This window comes from Jaculus jaculus, chromosome 2, assembly GCF_020740685.1.
Source record: "Jaculus jaculus isolate mJacJac1 chromosome 2, mJacJac1.mat.Y.cur, whole genome shotgun sequence".
Taxonomy (NCBI): domain Eukaryota; kingdom Metazoa; phylum Chordata; class Mammalia; order Rodentia; family Dipodidae; genus Jaculus; species Jaculus jaculus.
The window spans coordinates 149278868-149304473 of NC_059103.1; the positions used below are offsets into that span (position 1 = coordinate 149278868).

Below are 25606 nucleotides of genomic sequence, written 5' to 3' on the forward strand. Positions count from 1 at the left end.
TATGAGCTGGCCATGAGTTCTAATCAGTCACTGGGAACATTTTTTTTTCTCTTTCTTTGGTGTGTGTGTGTTTATGTGTGAGAGTGCAGATGTACATGCCACAGTATGTGGATGTAGGCCAGAGAACAACATCCTGGTGAAGTTTTACCTTCTACCTCTTTTGAGACAGAATCTTATTCTCACTGTCTGCCTTCCATGTTGCCATCAGTGTGTTGGGGTTACTGAGGCCACCATGGTTTCTGACTTTTTTTTAAAATTTTTTTAAATTTATTAATTTGAGAGCGACAGACACAGAGAGAAAGATAGATAGAGGGAGAGAGAGAATGGGCTCGCCAGGGCCTCCAGCCTCTGCAAACGAACTCCAGACGCGTGCGCCCCCTTGTGCATCTGGCTAACGTGGGACCTGGGGAACTGAGCCTCGAACTGGGGTCCTTAGGCTTCACAGGCAAGCGCTTAACTGCTAAGCCATCTCTCCAGCCCGGTTTCTGACTTTTATGTAGGTTCTGGGGGACACGACACAGGTACTTTTATGCTTGAGCAGCAAGTACTTTATGCACTGAGCCATGTCCCCAGCGCCAGCTTGTTTTGGGGGTCATGCTATCCTCATGTCACAGCAGAAGCCAAGCCTTGAAACAATACACTATTTTCTTTATGGTGAACTACCAATAAAACCTACTTCTCATTGAGAATTTCAGAGTTTGTCTGGAGTTCCTAATATGATATGCTGAGTCGGTTGATCTAATCTTTTCTTTCACCCCTGGCCTTCTCCTGTCTTCTCTTTCAGAAGGTGAAGATGACGGGCAGCGGAATGCCACAGAGCAAAGTGGGGAGGCCCAGGGAGAAGCAGCAAAACCTGAGAGCTAACACTCCACTTTGACCTCCACCAACTCCTGACAATGTGGCAAAGTTCCAGGCATTGCCAGGATGCATTCGTTTCCATGAGTGAAAAGGGGGAAAAGAAAATGGCTGCTCTGCATTGCCAGAAGTTATTCATTGTCATGTTAGAAACGGGGGCAGAGCCTGTGGCTGCAGACAGACTTTTCTCTACCTCTGTCATTAGCAATGGTTGAAATCACTGGCCTGTGTTTGGATGCCATGTTTGTATGGATCCTTTCACTTGACCATACAGTGAAATGCTTGTAGAGAGTAGCACTGATCTAGATGATGATTCCTGTAGCATCTGGCCCCTCACCATGTCAGAGGATTTAATTGTGTCTAATTGCAAAGGGTTGGTTGAACCCCAGAGTTGAAATAGCTCTGGCTGGAATATTCACCCAGTAAATGAACCATCCAGAAAGCACTGTTTTTAGCATTCTGTACCCGTGTGTTAGTTCTGTGTTATTACACTGTTCTGTATTGTACAGTATAGCCGCTCAGCACTGCCCCTTCTTTGATCGCTTATGTAAAACAAAATGATATACATTACTGTGAATTTTTATACCACTAATTTTTAAAAGGGCTGCCTTTTATTTTTAACTTTCCATAGTGTCATGGTGTATAGAGGAAAACACACATCTTTTTCAAAACATTTTCCTCTTGATAACTGTATGCTGACGAATTGATTAATACCAACAGATTCATAAAGACTCCTTTGCTTTATTATACAGGCATTTGAAAATATCTATTAATGTAAATATTATCTGAATTCAGTCTGCATGGCATCTGCACAGACCAGAATTCAGTCTGTCAATTTTGTTACTATTCCCAAATGGAGACATTTTCTCAACTGACATTTCAATTTTTAAAATTGAGAAAGTAGAAAAGGAAAGCCAGAAAATACTAAGAACTGGAAACATGTGACTGTGTGGAATGAATTTTCTAATAATGCTGTGTGCTACTGTAAGAGTCTGGAAGACAGCTTCTGCCCACCAAGCTGAACAGGATGGAGAAAGTCATCTCCTCCCATCAGGTGGATGCCAATCACAAAAGTGAAGCTCTTGTGTTGTGTTTTTATTTTTGTTATATGTGTGTGACTTTCTTCAGCCCTATCAGATCCAAATGTTATTATGCACTTTTTAATGTTTGTAAACTTTTCCTAATATTTGGTGTGAATTGCATTCTGATACAATAATTATAACTATTAGAACCTAACCAAATTTCATTGATGCTATTGATGGCCTATGCTGTATTTTGACATCATGGTTCTTGTATGGAAAGTTTCCCTAAGCTGTGTAATCCCTCTGCTCAGTGTTATAAGATCATTTGTCCGTGGTAATAAATAAAGGGCCAGACATATGCCCATGGTTCATGAATTATGGGGAAATGGCAAAAACAGTGGAAGGTCTTTACAACCAGAGAACTCCCATGGCAGTCCTGGGGTTACATACAGATGAAGTAGATATAGCAGCATTTCAACAGGAATGTGTGTGGGTCTGACAGGAATCCAGCCTTTCTCTATAGCTGTAGGTGAAAAAGCAGTCTGCCCATCCTTACATCTACATTACTTTTTCACTAACTAATATTGACTGATAGTATATTAATCTCACTTGGCCCCTGACTAGATGTTTTCCAGGAAAAAAATATTGTTAACAATGTGTCTCTCTGAATATATGAAAAAGGTATAAATTAATTGCTAGAGGATGTGCTTCTATCTAACTCAGCAGCAGCAAAAATGTCCAGAAAAATTTAAACAAATCAACTCATTAATAGACTCAAAGGTGAGAATAGAAGTTCCAGGAACTATTTAGACAATCTCATTTTAAAACATCCAACTGCTACAATTGGTTTTCACTGTCTTCATTTACTATCCAGAAAGCTTTCTTGTGAATATGAAGTTCTCCTCTTTGTTAAAGTCGTGGAATTCCAAAGTGATATGTGATTTTGTAAAGTTTAGAACCAGTGCTGAGTATATGTGGAAAGTTTATATCCTTGTGTTATATACTATTACTAATGCATGTGGTGCCATGCTTGTCTTTAAATATATAAATAATGCTAAATTGAGAAGTCATGGAGCTTTTGATTGAACGCTTACTGTTCTTCTGTTGTTGTTATATTCAAACCCAACAGCATTCTTAAACTGGTAAGAAACAAATTGACGTTCTAAAATACTCACATACTACAAATTTTGCTTGGCAAAAGTATACAGTATCTCCCCATTTTTATTTTAATGTGGTACTTGCATGTCAGTAACACTTACAAATGAATCTCTAAGGACAGAAAAAAGGATAAGGAACAAGACTGACCTGGTAATAGGCAACAGCAGTCTGTTAACCAGCTGTCCCAAGTAATCACTGTCCAGCACCCACTAAGCCAACCCTCCAACATGCCAGCTAGAATCACAGCTTTAACCTCTTTGCCCCTTACGATTTAAAGTAGGTTTTTAAAGCTTAAATTAAATTAAGATTTGATTCCATATTTGTTTGTCACCAGATTTTTTAATCCACATGCTATAATTGTGAAGCCATTTCCACAGTTTGTTTCTCTGTATGGAAAATTTTACAGGTAAACAAGAGGAGGAAAGTGAGTTCCAAAAGCGGCTTCCCTTTCCCAAGGTTACTGATATGGATTAATGACACAAATGTGGCTAAATACTAGAAATATACATTTTTCTTCAAAAAGAAAATTTAATTATACTCTATTAAGGGTATACTTCCTATAAGATATTTTTCTAGCATGTAAATTATACATTTAGCATGGGTCATACTTACTATGTTTTATGCTAACTCAGTTTTTTTTTTTAAACCCTGAAACATAAAGACTTGAGTTTGTTTTGTATTCATTTGCAATGAGTATGAGGTTGTCAGACTTAACACTTTGTTAGCCAGTGTATATTATGCCAACATATGTTTTTCCAAAATTCATAGATAAAATGCTTTTCAAAGCCATAACAGAAATTATGGCCTATATTTTTTAGAAAATACCCGCACAGTGACCCACTGTTCAGGCCCTACTCCTGAGCCTTCCTCAGACATAGCAAGGCACCACTTTTAGAAGGCAAATGATATTGCTGTTTCTCCTCTGAGGAAACATAAAAAATGTAACTGCAGCGAAGCTTGTGAGTGAAACTTGTAGCTATAGAGGAAAAAGATGTAGTCAACAAGTGAAAACAAAAAAATGATATCATTTATGATGTTGTAATGGCCCTAAATTGTTTTCTAATTAAAAGAGTGGCAGCTTCTGAAATCATCTGTGAGCTTCTATGACTTTTGTATTTAGCAATGTTGCATGCTCACATAAACTGATATTAAAAGGAGCACGTTTTTCTGAACTGTAGTCTACCAAGAGTATTTATTGATTATATCTTATATGCTTGATTCTAGACCAGGTGCTGGGAGATAGAAAAGAGACAGCCGAGGTCTCAGCTATCCCATGGTCAGTGCACCCAGCCCTGCAGCTTCACTTCACTGGCCTGGACTCCAGAAACCCTTGCTGCATTCCAGTCTAGTAGTGCAGTCCCAGTTCTTGAACTGTGCCTCTGCCCCAGCCTTTCCACCTCCAGCATCTCAAACCTAACATTGCACCTATCTTCTTACTTATCCATAGAGACATGATTTATGGGTATGAGAAGTATTTATCTGTATGAGAAGTGTTTATCAAAATACCATGAAAAGTATTCAAACACTCCTCAGTTTTCAACACAAATATAGTTAATACACATTCATCTTCCTTAAAATAACTTTATACATGATTTTTAGTCACTGCTTTCTCTCCTGCCCACACCTGCATCCCATGGGAATCTGTCACCAAGAAGCTCAAGAGCTCAGGCACTCACATAGCCCACCCCACTGCTAGACAATCAAATGAATAAGCAATAAAATTCAGTTCTCCACAGACACCCATGCCTCACTGTCTCGTAGAGAACATTTTGAGATGGGGTAGTACTGTCTTTTGTTATCTAGGTGGTGGTCTCTTTTCTTCATATTACTTTTGTTACATACAGGCACAAACCAATGAGAGACACCAGTGGAAATAGCCATTGACACAAAAAATTGTAAGCCAACACACCAAAAAATATAAATATTCAATTCATCTTACTCAAGCCACAGTGATAACACACTACCTGTGAAACATTCTTCCAGTATGTATTTCTTACATCTGTCTAATTTAGGATATTAAGAATGGAGATCTTGGCAACAGTACAGTCAAACTAGCAAAACTATCTGACTCTAGCCTACTAAATAGAATTTATTCCCAATCTCTTTTGGTACCATATCAAAATGAACAATTTCTCAACATCCTCCTCAGCTCGATTCTATTTATACATTTTCTCCTTAGTGATCACAAGTCATTTACTTTCTGTGCGTCCCTCATGTATGTCAAATTAAGATCATCAAACATCTTCCCTTGTTTTTAGTCAACTTCTGGTGATGGTGAAAATGTCTGACAGTGTTACTCAATGTTGGCCACTCCATTTAGACAGGAGTGCTACACAAGTCTTTTAGTGTCCTGGGGAGGGTGCGGTGAAGCTTCCTACTTAATTACTTAATCTTCCTGGTTACTATATTCCTACACCTCAGTTTATCAAACAATTTTCTTATAATTTTAATGTGAGGTACATCACTGTCTTTTTTACTAATTTTATCCCTTTTCACACATTTTTCATGTTTTAACTTTCCTCTTCCTCTTCACTACTTCTATTTCTGAAAGTGGTGGTTTATGCTCCCTCTTTTCATGTTTTTCCTATTCATTATACTTCTGAAATTTGACTTCCACTTAAATTTTTATTTTTTAAAAATATAGCCATTCCTTTACTAGACATTTCCTCTAAAAGCTCCATACTTAACTGCAAAGATACTTGCTCAAGTATGTTTATAGCTGCTCAACTCACAATAGCTAAGAACTGGAATCAATCCAGATGCCCAACATTTGATGAATGGATAATGAACATGTGGTACACATACCAATGGAATTCTATTCAGCATTAAGGAAAAATGATATAATGAAATTAGTAGGAAACTGCTCAGACTTAGAACAGATCATACTAAGCAAACTCATACAAGCACAGAAAGACAAACCCCGGCATGTTGTCCCTCATTTGTGGTTCCTAAACTGGAACATCTTGAGTTGCAGGCATATTTGACAGACAACTCCAGGAACAGATAAAAGGGATGGAAGAGTTTGGGGTAAAGGAATGGAAGAGCAGGGTGAGATATAACCAAAACCAAATCCAAAATGAATTGTTACTCTAGAAACCTTCTTCCTGGAGAGCAGACTAAAAGACATAACCCTCAATAGAAGCATGGTTAGAAGGACCTGGAAGAGGGTAGGAGAAAGCCTAACTCAAACATTTGGCTCTTTCTTGTAACTCCCAGTACCAGAAATTGGTTACAATCCATGTTGATCTGTTGATTAGAGAAACCTATAAGGTCCCCCAAACAAGACAGATTTCTATCAAAGCACTGAATTACCAGCCTAAGGTAAAAGGAAAGGCCTTGTTGCTGAAGACATTACATGCTGCTGACACAAACATGTGGCTGAATCTGTAAGGAAGCTTGTTCCCAGATGGTTAGCCCAAATAGTGCTAAAAAAAAAAAAAAAAGTGCTATATGAGCTGCTAGGGGAAATGACCAACAATATTGTGAGCCATCAGGAGACACAGCTTTATGAAAGCAACCAGCCTGACAAGACATGCACACCTTATTTTTCTTGACTAGTTCTTCCTTCACTTACTTGCCACTAGAGTCTATGAGTTTCCTGACAATGGAATTCTGACTTGGCTTCCAATACCAGACATAAGTTCTCTCCCACTGAGCAAGCCTCATGTCCAGTCAGAGAACGGCTGGTTAGCCACAGAAGGTTGCTAGTATTGCACAAGTCTGTGCTTCTGACAGGCTGGTTGATTTCATATAATGTAGGGTCTCCTGCTTATTCATGAACTTGGTAACTATTTTCCTCTAGCAGCAAAACCATGAGTACGAAGGGCAAATGTTTAAGTGAAACCATAACTAAGGTGTGAATGTATATGCGGGGCTCCTTCCCGCACAGGTACTGCCGAGGGAAGGACCAGGCCTGCTGGTTCCTCCCTAGGGGTTGAGGGGATGATGAGCGTGGGACGACTCAGAAACCTCTCCTGGCCAACGGAGAAAAACCACACTGAGTCGGGAGTCTTTGTAATGCAGGAACAACTCGCTTTATTACTCTGAGCAGTTGCCTATATCATGTTGGGGATGAAGGCGGGGATTTTAGGGTGGGAGAAGAGGTAAGGGCCAATAGTAAACTTTAACTATTGAAATGGTAATTACAATTACCACGAGGAAGTAGCAGGCCAGAAGCCCTTAGGCATCCTGCTGAGTCATAGCTGGCCAGAGACAGGTCGCCAAACTTTAGCTAGGCTCAGGAAATTCCACTAGGCCTCACGCCTAGGCCTTTCAGGGCCCAACATGTATAAACAGGGTCTGTCTTCTCTAATGGTTCTAAATCAAATCCAACATATCAGGGTTGGAGGATTATTCAGCTGCACAAGTCTGAGGACCTGAGGTAAAATTGCTGAACCCACGCAAGATGAGCAAGGTGTTATATGCCTACAATCCCAATACTAGGAAGGCAGAGGTGTGGATTCCTGGGACATTAGAGCCAGCTAGACTACCTCAGTCAGTGAATGGCAGGATCAGTAGGAGACTCCATCTCAGAAAATAATGGTGGAGAGATTGAAGAAGACAACTGATGTCAATCTCTGGCCTACATGCTTATGCACATGTATGTGAAGGCATACCCACTTACATACATGTGCCCACACATATCATATGTGTAAAAATCCAACAGAACACCAAATTGGCTAAGAAATAAGAAGTTAGTGTTTAGAGTTTTAAAACATTTATCTGATAGAATTGGGGAAAGTCAAAAGAATTCAATAAACCATTGAAAACTGAAATGGTACAATAGAAATACTTAAGTCATAAAAATTGAAAGTATAAAAACTAAAAAACATAGGACTCATCACTCCCTTAGTGTTCTTAGTTTTTCCTCATTATGTATCCATCCCTCTTTAAAAAGACCTTTTTTCTCCAATTCCACTTTCTTTGAAATTCACTTTTTTCAACTAAAATTCAAATTATTCTCATTTATGTGACTCTTAAAATACACGATTGAGAAAATAAAAATGCAAATTAAAATTATAGGAGAAAAATATTCTTCTTATATGAAGAATAAATGTGAGAGATGTTTTCTGTTGGTTATGAGACTTAATCCAACAAAATATGTTTCCATTGAGGTACTTTAAGTCACTATGCATAACTGAGAGCTAAGAAATAAAAATGAGGATTAGACAAGCAATGAAATGTTCTAAAACAAATATTTGAGTAGATTCACAAGATAATAGACTTACTGATGAGATAGAATGAGACAATTGGAGAAGAGAAAAAAATATATTTTTGACCTAAACTTCCCTTATTCGTGTGTATTTGTGTGTGTCTGTCTGTCTGTTGAATGTCAATTAGTTCAAGTTCTATATAAAATTCTTTTGTCTACATGCAAAGGCAATGTGCCATGGGAACCTAAGGTTTATTTTAAAATGAGTTCAATTAATACAAATGATGATAGAAGTGCAGGAGTATTTGTAAATGCCTAAATATTATAAGCAATAAGAGATGAATATGAGACATCTCAAATACATTTTTGAGGAGAAATTCATAGGAAGGATATGCTGGAATTATTTCTTTTTAAATATTGATTTCAAAGAAGAAGAAACTAATTATCTCAATCTCCCCCCCCCCCGAAACAAAGAAAAACTAAAGTTATATTCACAGGTATGAAAATAAGGTGTTATACAGTTGAAATAATGCACTTACATGGAGCACAGTATATAAGAGTTAAGTTTGGGGAGAGTTGATGGGCCAGGAGGATTTGGACTCTAAGCCCTGTGGAGGAAAGCCTAGTAACCTGAAGCAGATGATTACTATGAACTTTGAGGGTGTGTCTGATATCATCCAGCACTGCTTCCAGGCCAGTTCAAGAACAGTCAGAAGAAAGAGCATGGACATCAACATATGACCCACACAAAACTGAGCTATAGGGAGGCCCAAGCCAATAAGCTTGCCACAGGAAGGAAAGAACTCTGAAAGTAGGTGCTAAATTGTTGAGGTATGCAAAGGGCTAGAGATGAAAGCAGATGCTGGCCTTACTTCAAGGTTAAGAAGTCAGCCGCTGAACAAGCCAGAGATGGCAGAAGGAAAATGAGAAGTTGCAGAGGTTCTTTACTGCCAGTTGTGACTGTCTTTTACCCATACATGCTACTCATGCCCTGATCCACTCCTCCATTTTTAAAGGGACGGTGTTTCTTGGGTGAGAACACTTAGTTCAAGAGGAAATGACTCTTCAGACAGTACCATAGAGAGGGGTGGAAAAGTTCTTTGCCAGCCTCAGAATAGTGTCATTATGTTCTTATCATGGATCAGGTGCTTGGTTATGTCACTTTTACTTCTCACCATACTCTCTGAAATAAGAACATACTTTTCTTGTAATAAATGGATAATTCGAGACCCAGAGAAATCACATGTCTGCCCAAAGGCACATAGTTCTGTGGTTCCAAATCCAGGATTAAAACTTAGGTCAGAGCTGGAAAACTGACTCAGCTGGTAAAGCGCCTGCCACGTAAGTAGGAAGGAGTTCCTGATTTTGGATGTGCAGCACCTACACACAGAGCAAGGAGCAGCTGTGTGGCTGTGATCCCAATGCTGGGGAGAAGGAGGCAGGGGCTCTCTGGGAATTGGTAGCTAGCTACTCTAGCCAAATCTGAACTACAGGTTCAGTGAGTGGCCCTGTCTCAAAATAATAAAAAACAAGGCAGAAAGAAATTGAAGAAGTTGCCCAGTGTTGACCTCTGCCTTTCACATGCACCTGCACACACACAAACACACAATACATGAACACCACATAGCTCATACACACACAAAAACTTGTCAGTCTTCTCTTATAACAGCACATATACTTTTCAAATACACAGGAAGTGTACAATAAGATAATAAAGCTAAACATAATTTTACATTCTCTAGTATCTATATTCAAAATAAAAAGAAATTATCAAAATAGCCCAATATATTTAAATGCTTAAATATATTGTCTGGGGCTGGAGAGGTAGCTAACTCATCAGTTAAAGCCACTTGTTTACAAAGCCTGACAACCCAGAGTTTGATGTTTGACTTCCCAGTACCCATGTAAAGCCAGATGTACAGAGTGGCCCACGTGTCTAGAGTTTGCAGTGGAAAAAGGCCCTGGAATGTGCTTCTCTTTCTCTCTCTCCTTCTTTCCCTCTCACTCCTTGCTTGCATATATATATTCACCTAAAGTTCAGATTCTTGGATACCACACTGTGTAGTACACAACCATATACCACACTCTGTTTTGCAAGGATTAAATTAAGAAAGTGTTCACTTTTGTGTGTGTATATTTCTTAGTGATTCTCAAACTGAGCTTCATCTCAGAATTACCAAAAGTACCTACACATATGAAACACTGAAGCTAAAATTTACAGATATTAATTATATTCTCCAGTGAATCTCAGCCTTCAGTACTTTGTTTTTGTTTTTAGTTTTTTCAAGGTAAGGTTTCACTGTAGCCCAGGCTGACCTGGAATTCACTATGTAGCCTCAAGGTGGCCTTGAACTCATGGTGATCCTCCTAGCTCTGCCTCCTGAGTGCTGAGATGAAAGGTGTGCACCACCACGCCCACAGTTTTTTTTTTTTAATTTTATATTCAAGCCTAGTGAGTATTTTAAAAGTGTACCATCCCATGACTTTCTCTGAAATGAACATCTCCAGGTAACCACCATCCAGATGAAGCATCCAAATACACCAACACCTTAGAGTCACCATCGCATTGCCTTTTAGTTGCCACCTCTGGATAATGCTATATATTCTTGGAGACCAGTTAATTGTCATATTCTCATTTTGCCTTTCAGAGCCAGCTCTGGGATTCAACCTAAAACCATCAACTAAAGCACTAATGTTCTTTGCAGGAGCCCTTGTGTATGGCCTGTTGTCATGATTCTGAAGTCAACCTAAAGCCCCATCAATCATAACCCCCTGCCAGAGCACTCATCTTCTAGAGGATGTCTTCCCTAGACAGCATGGGTCTTCCACTGCACACTGTCTCTAGTGTATGCAGACCCAGAAGCTTCACCTGTTTTTTAGTTATCTTTGGTCCTGTTCTTCTTGAGGTTTCTATTTATTTTATCTTTTAATTATCAATAGGTCACATAGGTGACAATCCTTTGAAATCAGTAACAAAAATCCCAGTGTTTTGCTAAACAGGCTAACATATAATTCCCATCTTACTTGGTGCTAGTTACTATACTTTTGCATCAAATTTTCTCATTTCCATAAGATCCTCTCATCACATAACTTAATTCTGGATAAACATTTGTTCCTTTTATTGGTTAGTAGCCTTCCTGTGTTAAACTCTATGCTGCAGTAAGGTTTGCATTGCTGGTAGAAATCACCCAACCAAGAGCAGGTTTTGGGGAAAGGGAATTTATTTTGGCTTAGAGACTCAAGGGGAAGCTCCACAATGGCAGTGAAAATGATGGCATGAGCAGAGGGTAGACATCACCCCCTGGCCTACATAAGGTGGGCAATAGGAACAGGAGGCTGTGCCAAACACTGGCATAGTGAAACTGGCTATAACACCCATAAGCCTGCCCTCAACAATAAACACACTGCCTCCAGGAGGCTTTAATTTCCAATTGCCATCAACTGGGTAACCTAACATCCAGAACACCTAAGTTTATGGGGGACACCTGAATCAAACCACCACACTCTATTTACTGTATTTACTAAATAAATTCAAATTTGAGGTCATCAATGTGCATTTCCCAATTGGTGAAATTAGAAAATAATCATAAAATAACATGCATCCAAATTCCTAAGAAGAAAAGAGACTGAATTTTGTAGCCTGACTAAGTAACTTCCTGATATATTAAATTTCAAGCAATATTAAGCCTGTCATTTGCTGGAACTTCAATTGCTTTACAGTGCTGTTTCATTTCTTTTTTCTTATGTGTATTATTATTATTATTATTATTAACAAGATGTTTCATAGGATTCATCATGTGTTGGTACCCTCTTTTCCCTCATCCCCTCCCCCATTCCTTTGGGGACATGCCTCAGCAGGGTTGCAGGTGTTCCCCATGGGGTCATGGTTTATGTGTTGTGGAAACAGCAGTCAGTTGTTTTTTGAGTGTGTGGGGGGGGAATGCCTCTGGACATAATGTCTCGATCTGTGGCTCTTTCAATCTTTCTGTCCTCTCTCCCACAAAATTCCCTGAGCTGTGGTAGGTGAGTTTTCAGTCTACTTCAGTGATGAGCTCTTAGGAGCCTCTAGATCTCTGCTTTGGTAGGTATTGAGCGTCCTCGGAGTATGTGTCCTTCACCATGGTGCAGATTATCAGGTTCAGCATGGAAGCAGTACTCTTACTTGTCTCCCCATTCCTTTGTGGATTCAGCTATGGTTTGGCTAAAGCCTGAGGGCAGTTTATCTCCTCCAGTCTCAGTGCCTTCTATAAAAGAAGAACAGATTCTCCAATGGAGAGTGATATCAGTGTAGTTTAAATGGGATAAGCATTGTTAATTTAGGGAAAATTTGGTATACATAAAACCCCTCTTTTAACAAAGACTACTGAGAGCTTGACACTGGAGAACATAATCTTTGTCTCCATAGGATTCTGATATGGTTCCCAATTTGAGATATGGGTTCCTTTAAAACTGAGTGCATCTCTTAGACAATCAGAAAGCCATTGGTTACCCACAGAGGGTGTGTGCCACTACTGCACTGTCATGTACATACTGTCTGGGTGTTTGCTTCTGAGTAGCTTAGACCTCTTATTGCTCAGACTGTTTTGGGCCATTTTCCCCCAGTAGCTCATGCAGCACTTTCCAGCATGAGACAGGCTCTCTGGTGACTGGCTTTCATATGAATTCCAGTCAGGTCTCATCTCACCATGCTCGGTGTCAGCAGCAAAGGTGTCTTCAGCAATAAGGTCTCAGCTTTTGCTTCAGATGGGTCATCAAGTGCTTTGACAGAGAGGTGTCGTGATTTGGGGACCTTGAAGATCTCTCCCATCAACAGCTCAATGTGTGTAGCAACCAACTGGGAGTTACAAGTCACAGACAAAAATTTTCTTTTTTTCTTTTAAGGTTAGGCTTCCTCCCACCTTCACCAGAGCCCTACTTTTCAGGTACTCTCCCTTTACTCCTTTTGAGTGTTATATCTTTTATACTATCTCTAATGAGAAAGGTTTCTATGGTAAAAGCTAATTTGGGACTTAATTTTGTGTTTGCCCTCCTACCTCTTCCCGTCCCCTCCATTTCATTCCTCTGCTCTCAGACAAGTGTCTTGTTGTGCTTCTGGCCCATACAAGAATATTTTGAATGAGTCTGGCTTTGCAAAGACAACACTTACAGTCAAGAAAGGGAAAACATGGCCATCTGCTCCCTCCTAGTTTAGTTCAGCTTACAGTATCCCGAGACAGCTGTCTTCCTCCCTGATTTGTCTTCCTCCTACCCAGCCCACCTGCCTCTTTCCATCATTTCTCCCTTGGGTTTCCTCACTTACATGTGTCCCTCCACATTCCTTTCCTCCTACTCACACGTCACCACTTTCCCTTATTTGATCTTTTCATCCTATAATCCTCAAGTGTACAGTTACATGCTATTCTGTGTCCCCAATGCCATATTCCCCCCTTAAATTTTCTTTTTAGTATGTTCTGCACAGTTTGTGCTTTCTTCTTAACCACTACTCAACTTTATATAAGAGAAAGAGAAGAGAAAATGCGGAAAGACCATCTTACTTAACTAGCTAAGATATGCTTCAATGTAAACTTTGGTCACTACATGGAAGTAATCCTTAGGTATTAGAGAGTGAGTGCACTGTAAGACAAAGAGGGAAGAGATTTATAAATAACAGTGATGCTAACACTGTTCTTCACTCCAGTTATTACAGATTCCCACTGAGTGATTCATCAACTAAGAGAGAAGTGTTCAGCCCCACCAAGTGCCACACAAGTCAGAACTTGCATAAGTCCTGCAAATACGAGTTTGCCACCATCATTTTGTGCTGTGCATTCAATGGAACTCCAATTCCAGGAAGTACCCAGCTGATTTTCATAACATGTGCTCAAAACTCAGGCTCCTTATTGGTTCAATGTATGGATTTGGACAATTAATCACTCTGGATCTTACTTATAAATGAAAATAATAGCATTTCTTAGGAATGCCAAATAATAGTCCCTAGGGATACTAAAAGATTGATATTTTAAAAGTAAGGTTGAGATGTTAAACATTGAGAACACATCTTGGCACTTAGTATAGTTATTAATATTGTTGTCTTTGTGTTACAAAGAGATATGCAGGTTATAGTCTTAAATAACTCAAAGTGTAGAAAATGGATTTTATCACTTAAGAAGTAGTGCTGTCAAACTACATTTACTGAACAGATATGAATGCATATCTTTAATTTCCACATGCTTTCATGATTTTGACAATACAATGGTGTAATCACAGGCATGAAGCCTGGAGAATACTGATCTCAGAATATCAAATATGTAAATGAGAGATTCTTCACTGGACATAGAAGACTCAAAGTTGAAAAAGCATAGTACTTCATTAATTAGAAGTGAGACATACATGCATACACACACTCACACACACACACACACACACACACACACACAGAGAGAGAGAGAGAGAGAGAGAGAGAGAGAGAGAGAGAGGGAGGGAGAAGAAAGTGAGAGGATGGAGAAAACACAACATCAGGACTAATTGTCAATGCAAATGCAGTCTCAATTTTTTTTTTTTTTACTACTATTAACTTTTCAGTGTTCCAATGTCACTGGATAGAAAAAGATAGCTGTGCTCTCCTGATAATATAACATATGAGGCTATTAAATATTAGCATTAGAAGGTAAAGGAAAGGCACTAGACAATTTAGTCACAATGATATTTCCTCTGACACTTCAGATAGTTGCTTTCTTCTCAGTGTCCCAATTGAAATGCAGATAAAGCCCCATATTCTTGGTTCCCTTAGTAAAACTGAGACCAGAGTCTGATAAAAATTAAGGAAAATGAGTTAGAGTGAGACACTAGATTGACCACCTGACAAATCAAGGCATTTATTCTCTTATCAAATTATCTTCAGCCCAGAATCTCCAGGCCCTCCATTTATTCATGATATTCTCTAGGAAAATGGCTCACTGTAATAGAAAATTTCCCATTATTTTCTGTAGGTACCACTTCTAGTCTAAGACATCATTCTTCCCATAGTTAGATATACCACAAGAGTAGTCTTTAAATTAGTATCTACTTTCACTTACAGTATTAATTTTATAAGCAACACAATACATGTTCATGAAAACTGAGGAACTCTTCTTTTGATCATAACGAAGACCATCCTAAACATTTATAATCTCAACCAGCACATAGAGGAATCATGATGCTTATGAAACTCTTTACTTAACTAAGAAAGCTAACTTGTAAATTTATGTATAACAATAGGAAAATAAAAAGCTTTTCTTTTCTCTTTGTCCTAAGCCATTGCCACATAGTAGATGTCCTGGATTATCAAACTTTTACTATAGCTACCCTTAAATAAACGTCTCTGTGCTCAGTGAAATGCATTTCTTTCTCAGACCGGAAGTGTAAGTTATTTAATAATATTTATAGCAGTCTTTCATACATGCCAAGTGAGAAATAGTGATGCATTTTATCTTTCTATATTTTTGATATTTCTATTTCTCAATTTGTACTTTTATAAATATTGATAGATAATAAGTAAGGGATATCTGCCTCCTGGTGGCCATATGAAGTTAGTAAGAGAAAAGAAAATGCCCTTCTCTTAAAACACATTGAAAGACTTTTGGTTTTAAAAACTGCTCATTGAAAAAAGCAGTGGAAGGTTGGCTTGGTGCAAAAGAGGGGAAAAGTCAGCAGTGAGTTCCAACACAACTGTCTCTCAAGGGCACTGCAAAGGCAGCAAATTCCGTTTCTCTAAATTCATGAATAAGCCACAGACTCACGCACATATGTTACAGAGCTCTCGGGAGAATCAGGAATGAATCAAAACATTTCCATGGTAATTTTTATGCTAATTTGAATATGCTTATTACAAACATTTTCACTTAAACCTCTAAATCCTAAGACTTGTACAATTTACCTCTGTTCCTATTGGCTAAATGGATTTTGATTATACATTTTTCTTCTGACCTGAGAGCTCTTAGTTAATGAGTTAAGACCAAATAAATACATGCTTCTTTTTTGTTATTTATTTAGTATTTATTTATCATTTATTTCAGAGACAGAAAGAAAGAGGCAGAGAGAGAGAGAGAATGGGTGCACCAGGGCCTCTAGCCACTGCAAACAATTTTCAGATGCATGTGCCATGTTGTGCATCTGGCTTTACATAAGTACTAGGGAATCGAACATGGGTCCTTTGGCTTTGTAGGCTAGTGCCTTCACTGCTAAGCCATCTCTCCAGACCAGTACATGCTTCTTCTGTTTGGCAAGGTGTCTTAACTTCTCAATAGAAGAAACCTTATGGCAAGAATCCAACGTTGCCTTCCCAGGAACATAGTACAAAAGCATGTTATGGAAACTGAAGGCTTTGCCAACATAATAATTTACTAAGGTGATTTTTAAAACTATGGAATACCAAATGTTGACTTAAGTTTTTGAGTGTTTTATTGGTGGAAAAATAGTAAATTGCTTTGTACTCCATAGAATTAATAAATATTTAATACTTAATAGCTTCATGGTACAGAATACAATACTTTTCAATACACAGATATGATTAATTTAAACTTTTCCAGTTGTCAGATTAACTAAATTGTCTACTTATTAAACACCTTTTTCAGTGGAACATGAAGATTACTTTGGAAAAGTGATACATAAAATATTTATATTATGGAGCTGGAGAGATGGCTTAATGATTAAGCACTTGTCTGTGAAGCCTAAGGACCCCAGTTCAAGACTCGATTCCCCAGGACCCGTGTTAGCCAGATGCACAATGGGGCGCATGCATCTGGAGTTTGTTTGCAATGGCTGGAGGCCCTGGCGCACCCATTCCCTCTCTATATATATATTTGTCTCTTTCTCTCTCTGTGTCTGTCACTCTCAAATAAATAAATAAAAATAAACAAAAATATTTATATTATATACAAATATTTTACACATTTTAAAAAGTGCTCATTTGAATATGGGATAAGAGATACAGGATATTATTATATCAAAAGTAATGAATAAACAAGTTAACAATCCAAATCATTGAACACCCAGTAACCACAGGCTGGCCTCTAACTGTTGGTGATGTTCTTACCTAGCATCCTGAGTGCTGGGACTAAAGGTTTGTATGACCATGCCCATGCCAGAGACAGCAAGCATGCCATTTCAGGATCATGAGGAATTAAGCACTGAAGAGCTGCATGACACAGTTCCAGCCCAGCTGCCTCTTCCTTGGAGTCCATTGTGGCCCCTCTATAGAAACATCTTTGGCTCTGTACCCTACAGATACCTATGCTTTTCTGTATAATGTTTGTCTTTTTCTGTATTTCACTTGGTTCATCAATCTCTAAGTTTATTTTCCAGCAGAAATTGATGTTAGTGAAGTGTTGGTCAATGTATCTCAAAGAAGCTCTGGCATAGAACTGGAAAAACAAGAAAATGGGTCAGAAATAATTGTTTTCCTTAAAGGCCTTAAAGAAAGTCTGGCATGGAGTACAGTACTTAGGAGGAAACAATGAACCTCCTGGAACAGTGAAAGAATGGCTAATTTTTCTGAATGGTGGCACTTTTAACAAACTATGACTCTTTACCAAGAATCCTTATAGGAAAAACAACTGAGGTCACAAAGAGTTTAATCAGGGGGACCAAAGTCTAAGTATTGGAGGGATGTAAAAAGGAAATTCAAAAGAAAAGGTTGGGGGATAAATGGGTTTATTGGATCAATAGGGGAACCCCCATTTTGTGGTTGTTCTGTCTCTCACCTTTAATATAGTAATTGGAAGTAGGAGCTCATGAAACCGCAAGTGCTTGACCGCACATACATGGGGGAAAGTGTGAAATTAGTTAATCATTACAGGGGCCTGACGACTATACTTGAGGTAAATAATTATGGGATAGTTTGATGTAAAGAAATAGTAAATAGTTTCTATGAATTCTGTGGAACTGTACCTTTCTTGAAGTTTACTCTTCATGACATGATCAGAAAATAAAAGACTGAGGTTAAGAGCTGTGGCAGCAGAGAGAGAAGGAGAGAGAGAGAGAGAGAGAAACTCAGCTGCCTTCAGCATTAGCCTGTCAGCTTGCACCAGAACTTGACTTCGAGTCATTATTTCACCACTCCCTTTCACACCTCTCTTCGAGGACCCTCCTCCAAGCCAGGGCTGGACCCCGGTATGCCCAGTGTTTGACATTTTGATAGATACTATCTTGAATATTTTCATCTTTTTAATATTTATTTTATTTTTGTTCTATTTGAAAAAGAGAGACAGAAAGAAAGAAAATGTTAACACCAGGGCCTTTAGCCACTGTAAGCAAACTCCGGACACATGTGCCACCTTATGTATCTGGCTTATGTGGGTCTTGGAGAATTGAACATAGGTCCTTTGACTTTGCAGGCAAGTGCCTTAACCACTAAGCCATCTCTCCAGCCCTCTCAATTTTTTTTATTATTTATGAAAATATACCAAAGTTGTGTCTCTTAATGCCTCTGTTAATAATTGATTTTAAAAAAACTTTGCTAGAAGAAATAACTTGTTGGACTAACAAATGTAAGAATTAACTCATGGATAGACAGCTCAGTGGTTAAAGTGTTTGCTAGGAAAGTCTGATGGTCCCGGGTTTTGATTCACCAGTATCCATATCAGGCCAGATGCACAAAGTGGTGCATGCATCTGGAACTAGTATGCAGTGGCAAGAGGCCATACTGCACTCATACACTCTATCTCTCCTTGCAAAAAAGTAAATTAAAATATTAAATTATGGATAAACTGCTCTCTAATATAAATTGAATTTATAAATATTAATAGAAAAATTCAAAAATATACTGAGTAAAAAGTTGTATAATGAACTTACATGTGGTCCCTGTAGAGTTCTAAAATTACTTATCTCTAACATTTTTTGTTTTGTTTTGCTTTGATTTTTTCAAAGTAGAGTCTCACTGTAGTCCAGACTGACCTGGAATTCACTATGTAGTCTCAGAGTGGTCTCAAACTCACAGCTATCCTCCTACTCTGCCTCCCCAGTGCTAGGATTAAAGGCATGTGCCACCACACCCAGCTTTTTAAACATATTTTTAATGTATTATTTATATGCAAACAGAGAAAGAGGGGGGAATGAGAGAGAGCCTCTTAACACTGGAAATGAATTCCAGAAACTTGTGTCACTTTGTTCATCTGGCTTTATGTGGGTACTGAAGATTTGAACCTGGGCCACTAGGATTTGCAAGGAAGTATCTTTTAGTACTAAACTATCTCTCTAGCCAAAAATTATTTTTATTTATAAACAGCCATATTCAGTTTTATAACTGAAGTAGTTCAATTGTTCAAACAGTACAGGGATTCCTAGATGTACCTTTTACACATCCCTCTTATTAACATCTTCCATTAGTATGGTAAATGTGTTAGAACTGATGAGCCAATATATATTATATATAATATATATATGTTATATATTATATATAATATATATGATATAATTTTTATTAGCTAAAATTTGTACATTATGCAAATTTTATTCTTTTCGAATGTGATTTTTTATTCTCAAATTTTAGGGTATGACATCATTCATATATATATTAATTTCTACACTACATATATAAAATATATAATATAATATAGTCACATTATAGCTATATACCACATTATATATATAGATCTATACATACATAGATGTGTGTATGTATATGTATGTATATATTTGTATGTATGTATGTATATGTTTATATGTGTATAAATATGGAGGGAGAAAGTTGCATCACCTTTGGATAACATTGCTGTGGGAAGGCTTTTATTAACTCACACACAATTATTTATTTGCCTTCTGATTTGTTGAAGCAGTAAGTCAGACAACACTTGCCATGGTAATGTCTGTAAAAGTGGCTGGCAATAAGAACCCCAGCCCCACACTCATCAGAAAGGACACTGTTAATGCAGGCGATTGATTTTACCATTTTCATCTACCTTGTAATATTTCAGGACAGCCAACTTAACCTTCTTTCTCTTGTGCTTATTTTTCTTGGGAGTGGTATAAGACTTCTTCCTTTTTTTAGCACCACCACGAAGTCTCAGTACAAGATGAACGGTGGACTCCTTTTGAAAATTGTAGTCAGACAAAGTGTGCCCATCTTACAGTTGCTTTCCAGCAAAGATCAGCCTCTGATAATCAGGAGGAATTCCTTCCTTATCCTGGATCTTGGCCTTTACATTTTTTATAGAGTCCCAGGGTTCAACCTCAAGCATGATGGTCTTCCCAGTAAGGGTTTTCATGAAAATCTGCGTCTTGGTGGCGGCCCCACCACAGATGGCAGATCAAAAAGCGCTATTGGCAGTTTTTCATACTTATTTTGTTTGTAATACTTCCTATCTTTGCTGAATATTGATCATGTCTCCCACATGAAATGTTTCATTTTTTTCTGTGGTCTAATGTTAAATTTTGTTTGTTCATGTGTGTGTGTGTGTGTGTGTGTGTGTGTGTGTGTGTGTGTGCGCACACACACACACATGCATGGGTGAAGCTGCAAATGAACAAACATCAGATACATGCACCATATTTTGCATCTGAATTTGACCAAGTAGCTTGGAAATTGCATGGGTGCTGGCAGGCTGTGCAAACAAATGCCTTTCACTTCTGAGCCATTGCCCCAGCCCTTTTCACAGGTGCTGAAGCTACCTATACAGAACCTGCATTATATGAGGGGAAAAGAGAAGATGATCAAAATAGAACAGGGAATACTTGGAAAGAAAAAGGGACTCAGTGGAGGGAGGACTGTGGAAGAAGAAAAAGAAAGGTGATGGGAGGGGATTGTGATCATGGTATATTATGTATATCTATGTAAGTTGTCAACAAAAAAATTTAAAGGGACATGAGGGCCTGGCATTTGCTTGCAGCAACAAGTAGCCCTGATATGCCCCACCTCATGTCTCCCACATTCATTGCAAATAAGTAATTAAATATTTTAAAGCTTATTATTTGTGTTTTAAAATCATATGAACTTTTGAAAATATAAAATGACATGTGTGCATAGCCATACAGCAGGTACACCAGTCTCTTTTTTTTTTTAATTTTTATTTATTTATTTGAGAGCGACAGACACAGAGAGAAGGACAGAGAGAGGGAGAGAGAGAGAATGGGCGCGCCAGGGCTTCCAGCCTCTGCAAACGAACTCCAGACGCGTGCGCCCCCTTGTGCATCTGGCTAACGTGGGACCTGGGGAACCGAGCCTCGAACCGGGGTCCTTAGGCTTCACAGGCAAGCGCTTAACCGCTAAGCCATCTCTCCAGCCCTACACCAGTCTCTTGAAGCTGCAAATGAACACCAGAATACAACATAGTTGCATCAGCCTTCAGCTCAACTGTTTCATCTAATTATCAAGCATGCGTGTTTAGCCAATGATGTTGCTGTCTTTGCTAGAAATGCATGTAGGTGAGATTATATAGTATCTGCCTTTCAGACTAGCTTCTTCCACTTAGTAACATGTTATTTTTCATTCATAGTTTATAGAGGAACTTATTAAAGAATTATCTGGTTCTTTTCTCACTTCATTTATTTTCATGTACAACTTGAAACATTTGTAATTTATCAAAATAGAACAAGTCAAATTTTAACTTCATTGATATGGATCCCCATGTATCTATCTCAGCACCATGGATTAAAGCATCTGTATTTCATACATTTGAGATGCCACCATTACCTTATGTTAAATATTCATATGCACTTGAGGTTTTTTTCTAGAGTCTTCTATTTTTAGTATGTCCAGTGAATCAAGGACAGCCCTTTAATTACAGAGCTCTTTCAGTATCCCTTAAATCTTACTAAGGTCAGTAGTTTGCCACCCACACCACTGCAACCATTCCTTGAGGGTTTTTTGGGGGGAGAGGGGTGGGTTCCTGTTTGTTCTTTTGTACAAGCATTATAATCAATTTATAAGCTTCAGAAAAAAAATTCGGCAGGTCTTTTTATCTGACTCATGTTAAATAGATAAGCTAAGGAGGTGAAATCATTTGGATGATATTTTTCTCGTTAAGAACATAATTTGCTGTACTTTGTTTAATCCTATGTTTGCATGTTATAAGCATATTTCATATTTTTATCAGATATATTTAAGACATTTCAAGTATATGCCAAGTTTTGATATATTTGGGGGAGTGATGTTTGTTTTTAATATATTAATTGAGCTCTATTCTTCCTTTAAGTTTTCTAACTAGACTTATTAAAATTCATGAAACCTATCAATTGTTGTATATAGAGTAATTTTTATTTTACTTTTTTTCTTTCATTTTTTTTTTAGTTTTGCTGATAAAGGATTTTATGATACTGAAGTGAAATGCTTTCATTCCTTTAAAAATGTTTCTAAATGCTTTTTAGTTTCTATTTCATTTGTAACCATTTTCAACTTAATGCAAAATAATAATTACTGGATCAGAATGACATGGAAACAGAGAATATCCACCCTCAACAGTAGGTTGTTCTTTATTGGAGAGCAAGCAGGTGAACAGTGAAGGAGGGTGGACCCCATTCTATGGGTTTGAGGTTGCTGGGCTCAGACACAGCTGAGCTAGACATTTAAAGGGAAGAGCAAGCAGGGCAGAGAATGGGGGAAGGAAGGGGAAAAAATGCAACTTGAACAGGGCTATATCCTTTGTTGACTTGTTTTCCCAGGTATGACTCTTAGATCTGGCTTGACTAGTTCTTAATAACAGCCTGTCTTCACGTTTTGGGCAACGGTTGGTTCCTTTGTAGCATGGGACAATTATTCCCATGTAGGTAATTTTATCAGGTTGTGGTTTGGAAAATTATTTACAACTCCCCCAAAATCTATTCTGTGTTAAATCCTTTTTCAGAGCCAGCACATCTCAGAAACTTCTGTGACTCATTTAATGCTTACTGGGACACCCAGGCTTATAAACCCTTACAATAATGTAATAGGTTTCTTTATCACCTCCTTTTTCAAGAATCTTCGTACCCTCATTACTGACTTCTGACCTAATGCAGATGCCAATTATGTGAGGGGGATGCCCATTAAACCCTTTGTATCTGAGCATTCTAAACAGGACTTGGTGAACATGCTGAACATAAACATGCTGCTCTTACTTTTCTCTTGTGTTATTTTTTAAAGTGTTCAGCTTACACTTTGCTAAGAACATTTCTGCCATTGAACCCAAAGGACTCCTCAGATGCCAACATAAACAACTTTTCTCCACAAATAGGATTCTGGTGTATAAAACTCCGCTTAGTGACTACCATTAACATAGCACCAGTTCCTCAGCATGAAAATTTTATATCACATCCAACATGCTCAAAATATTTACTCTTGGTCTGTAGAGATGGCTAAATGGTTAAGACTCTCACTTGCAATATCTAAGGACCTGGGTTCAATTTCCCAGTATCCATATAAAGCCAGATACACAATGTGGCACATGCATTTGGGGTTTATTTACGGTGGCTAGAGGCCCTGGAGCTCGCTCTCTCGCTCGCTCTCTCGCTCGCTCTCTTGCTCGCTCTCTCGCTAGCTCTCTCTCTGCTTCTTTCTCTCAAATAAATAAATAAAATGTTTTTTAAGTGTTTACTCTTAACTGCTAAGTACACCTCCATATTCTACTTGGTTTTTCAGTGGGCAGTATTTGTGCTCATGGCAGTCAACGTAAATATACCAGGTAAGCACATTAGGCTCAGTCATTTCCATGGTCACAAGTTTGGAAAGGTTTAATTTTGTGGAAAACTAGTGACTAATGGCAAAATTTTATAATTGATTCACAAGTAACTTATGTTCTAGAATTTTAATACAAAGAAGAGTATTTATTTATTTATTTATTTATTTATTTATTTATTTATTTATTTATTTATTATTTATTTGAAAGAGAGAAATGGGCATGCCAGGGCCTCCAGCTGCTACAAACAAACTCCAGACACATACACCACTTTGTGCATTTGGCTTACATGGGTCCTAGGGAATCAAGCCTTGTTCCTTTGGCTTTGCAGGCAAATGTCTTAACTGCTAAGCCATCTCTCCAGCCCCAGAAGAGTATTTTTTGCTTATGATCACCTGCCATTTTGCCATATTTTTAATTTTTTTTGTTTTATTTTTAGTTATTTGAGAGGGACCAGCAGAGAGAGAAAGAGGAAGAGACAGAGAAAGAGAGAGACAGAGACTCAGAGAGAGAATGGGTGTGCCGGGGCCTCCAGCCACTGCAAACAAATCTGGCTGGTGGGTCCTGAGGAATCGAGCCTCAAACTGGGGTCCTTAGGCTTCACATGCAAGCGCTTAACCGCTAAGCCATCTCTCCAGCCCATGTTTAAAAAAGTAATTAACCATGGTTTCTCTGCTCTAAACTACGCTCATGTCCAGCCTGCAAGGAATAGCTGGCAAATCTCACATCTCCAAATGCGATACATATGCCTTTTGCTCACTGGAAAATGGACACTGCTGTACTATTGAAATAGTTTCTTCTTTTCAGGAGCCAAGGTAAACTGGTTGATTCCAATAAGATAATCTGGATTTTTAAACATTGCACAGGTCAGCATTCCAGGCAAGCACAAGCCAGAAGGGCATGTTTCTGTTTACCACTGGGCCCAGGCTCCAGCTGACTTGTCCTGGATGCTTAGGAAACCACAAATGGTGCTATGCTTCTGAGAACCAAAATACTTCCTGCTATTTGTAACAGAACTTAAATTTGTCTTTTGGCTGTCCTGCAGTTGCCTTTGTCTGTTAAGCAAGTGGCCCTTTTATGCCTAGTTACACTATCAGGAAAGCCCATTTTCTTTGGGGATAGAAAACAGCATAGTTGAAAGGATAATATGTATTATTCTTTCCTAAATTCATTATTTATTGCATTAAAAATAACAGAAAGCCTAATTGAAAGTAATACAATGTTAAGTAACAAAACTGTTTGTTATAAAGCCATATACAACCTTTAGAAAAAAAGACAAAACAAGTTAATGTCCATAGATTCACTATGTGATGATATGGGATAAAAGAAGATAAAAGTCCTTCAATTACTTTTTTTTTTTTTCAGTTGTGGCTCAGTGTGTCATGCCCACTGTGGCATTGTTCTGAAACTGTCAAATTCTGAATATTTTGCTAGTTTTATAAACTATGAAATTTGACTATAAGATTCATCCGCTAAATTTTGCTCAACAAACTAAGCATGTACTATCTTTTTTAACTCCCCAAAATGGCATAAAAATGGGTGAAATTGAAATTTCAAAGGCAAACTTAACAGAGTAAGTCTGTAGCAAATGGAAACAAGGAGGCAAATAAGTCACCATGTGTGCTCTGCACCTCACGCTCAAAACATCCTTGACTATACAACGTGCTTATGCCCTTTTATAATGTTAGTAGGAAAAGGCAGAAGGAAATTAATTCCTTTTTCAAGGGCTATAAAAATAAATACATAATGTATATTCAATTTACTCTTAGAAATATATATATATATATTTTGTTTTTTTGAGGTAGAGTCTCACTCTA

At 38.1% G+C, this 25606-nt stretch overlaps 1 protein-coding gene and 1 pseudogene across 1 annotated transcript in view; one reads left to right on the forward strand and one right to left on the reverse strand.

The window, feature by feature from the left end:
* Pkia (cAMP-dependent protein kinase inhibitor alpha) overlaps positions 1-4207 on the forward strand; it is a 98885-nt gene extending 94678 nt beyond the window's left edge. The window contains exon 4 of the mRNA XM_045144267.1: positions 785-4207. Coding sequence (XP_045000202.1) covers positions 785-864 — 80 coding nt within the window. The 3' untranslated portion in view covers positions 865-4207. The remainder of the gene's footprint in view (positions 1-784) is intronic.
* A 15744-nt stretch (positions 4208-19951) lies between these two features.
* Positions 19952-23183, reverse strand: LOC101598389 (annotated as a pseudogene).
* Positions 23184-25606: the final 2423 nt, after the last annotated feature.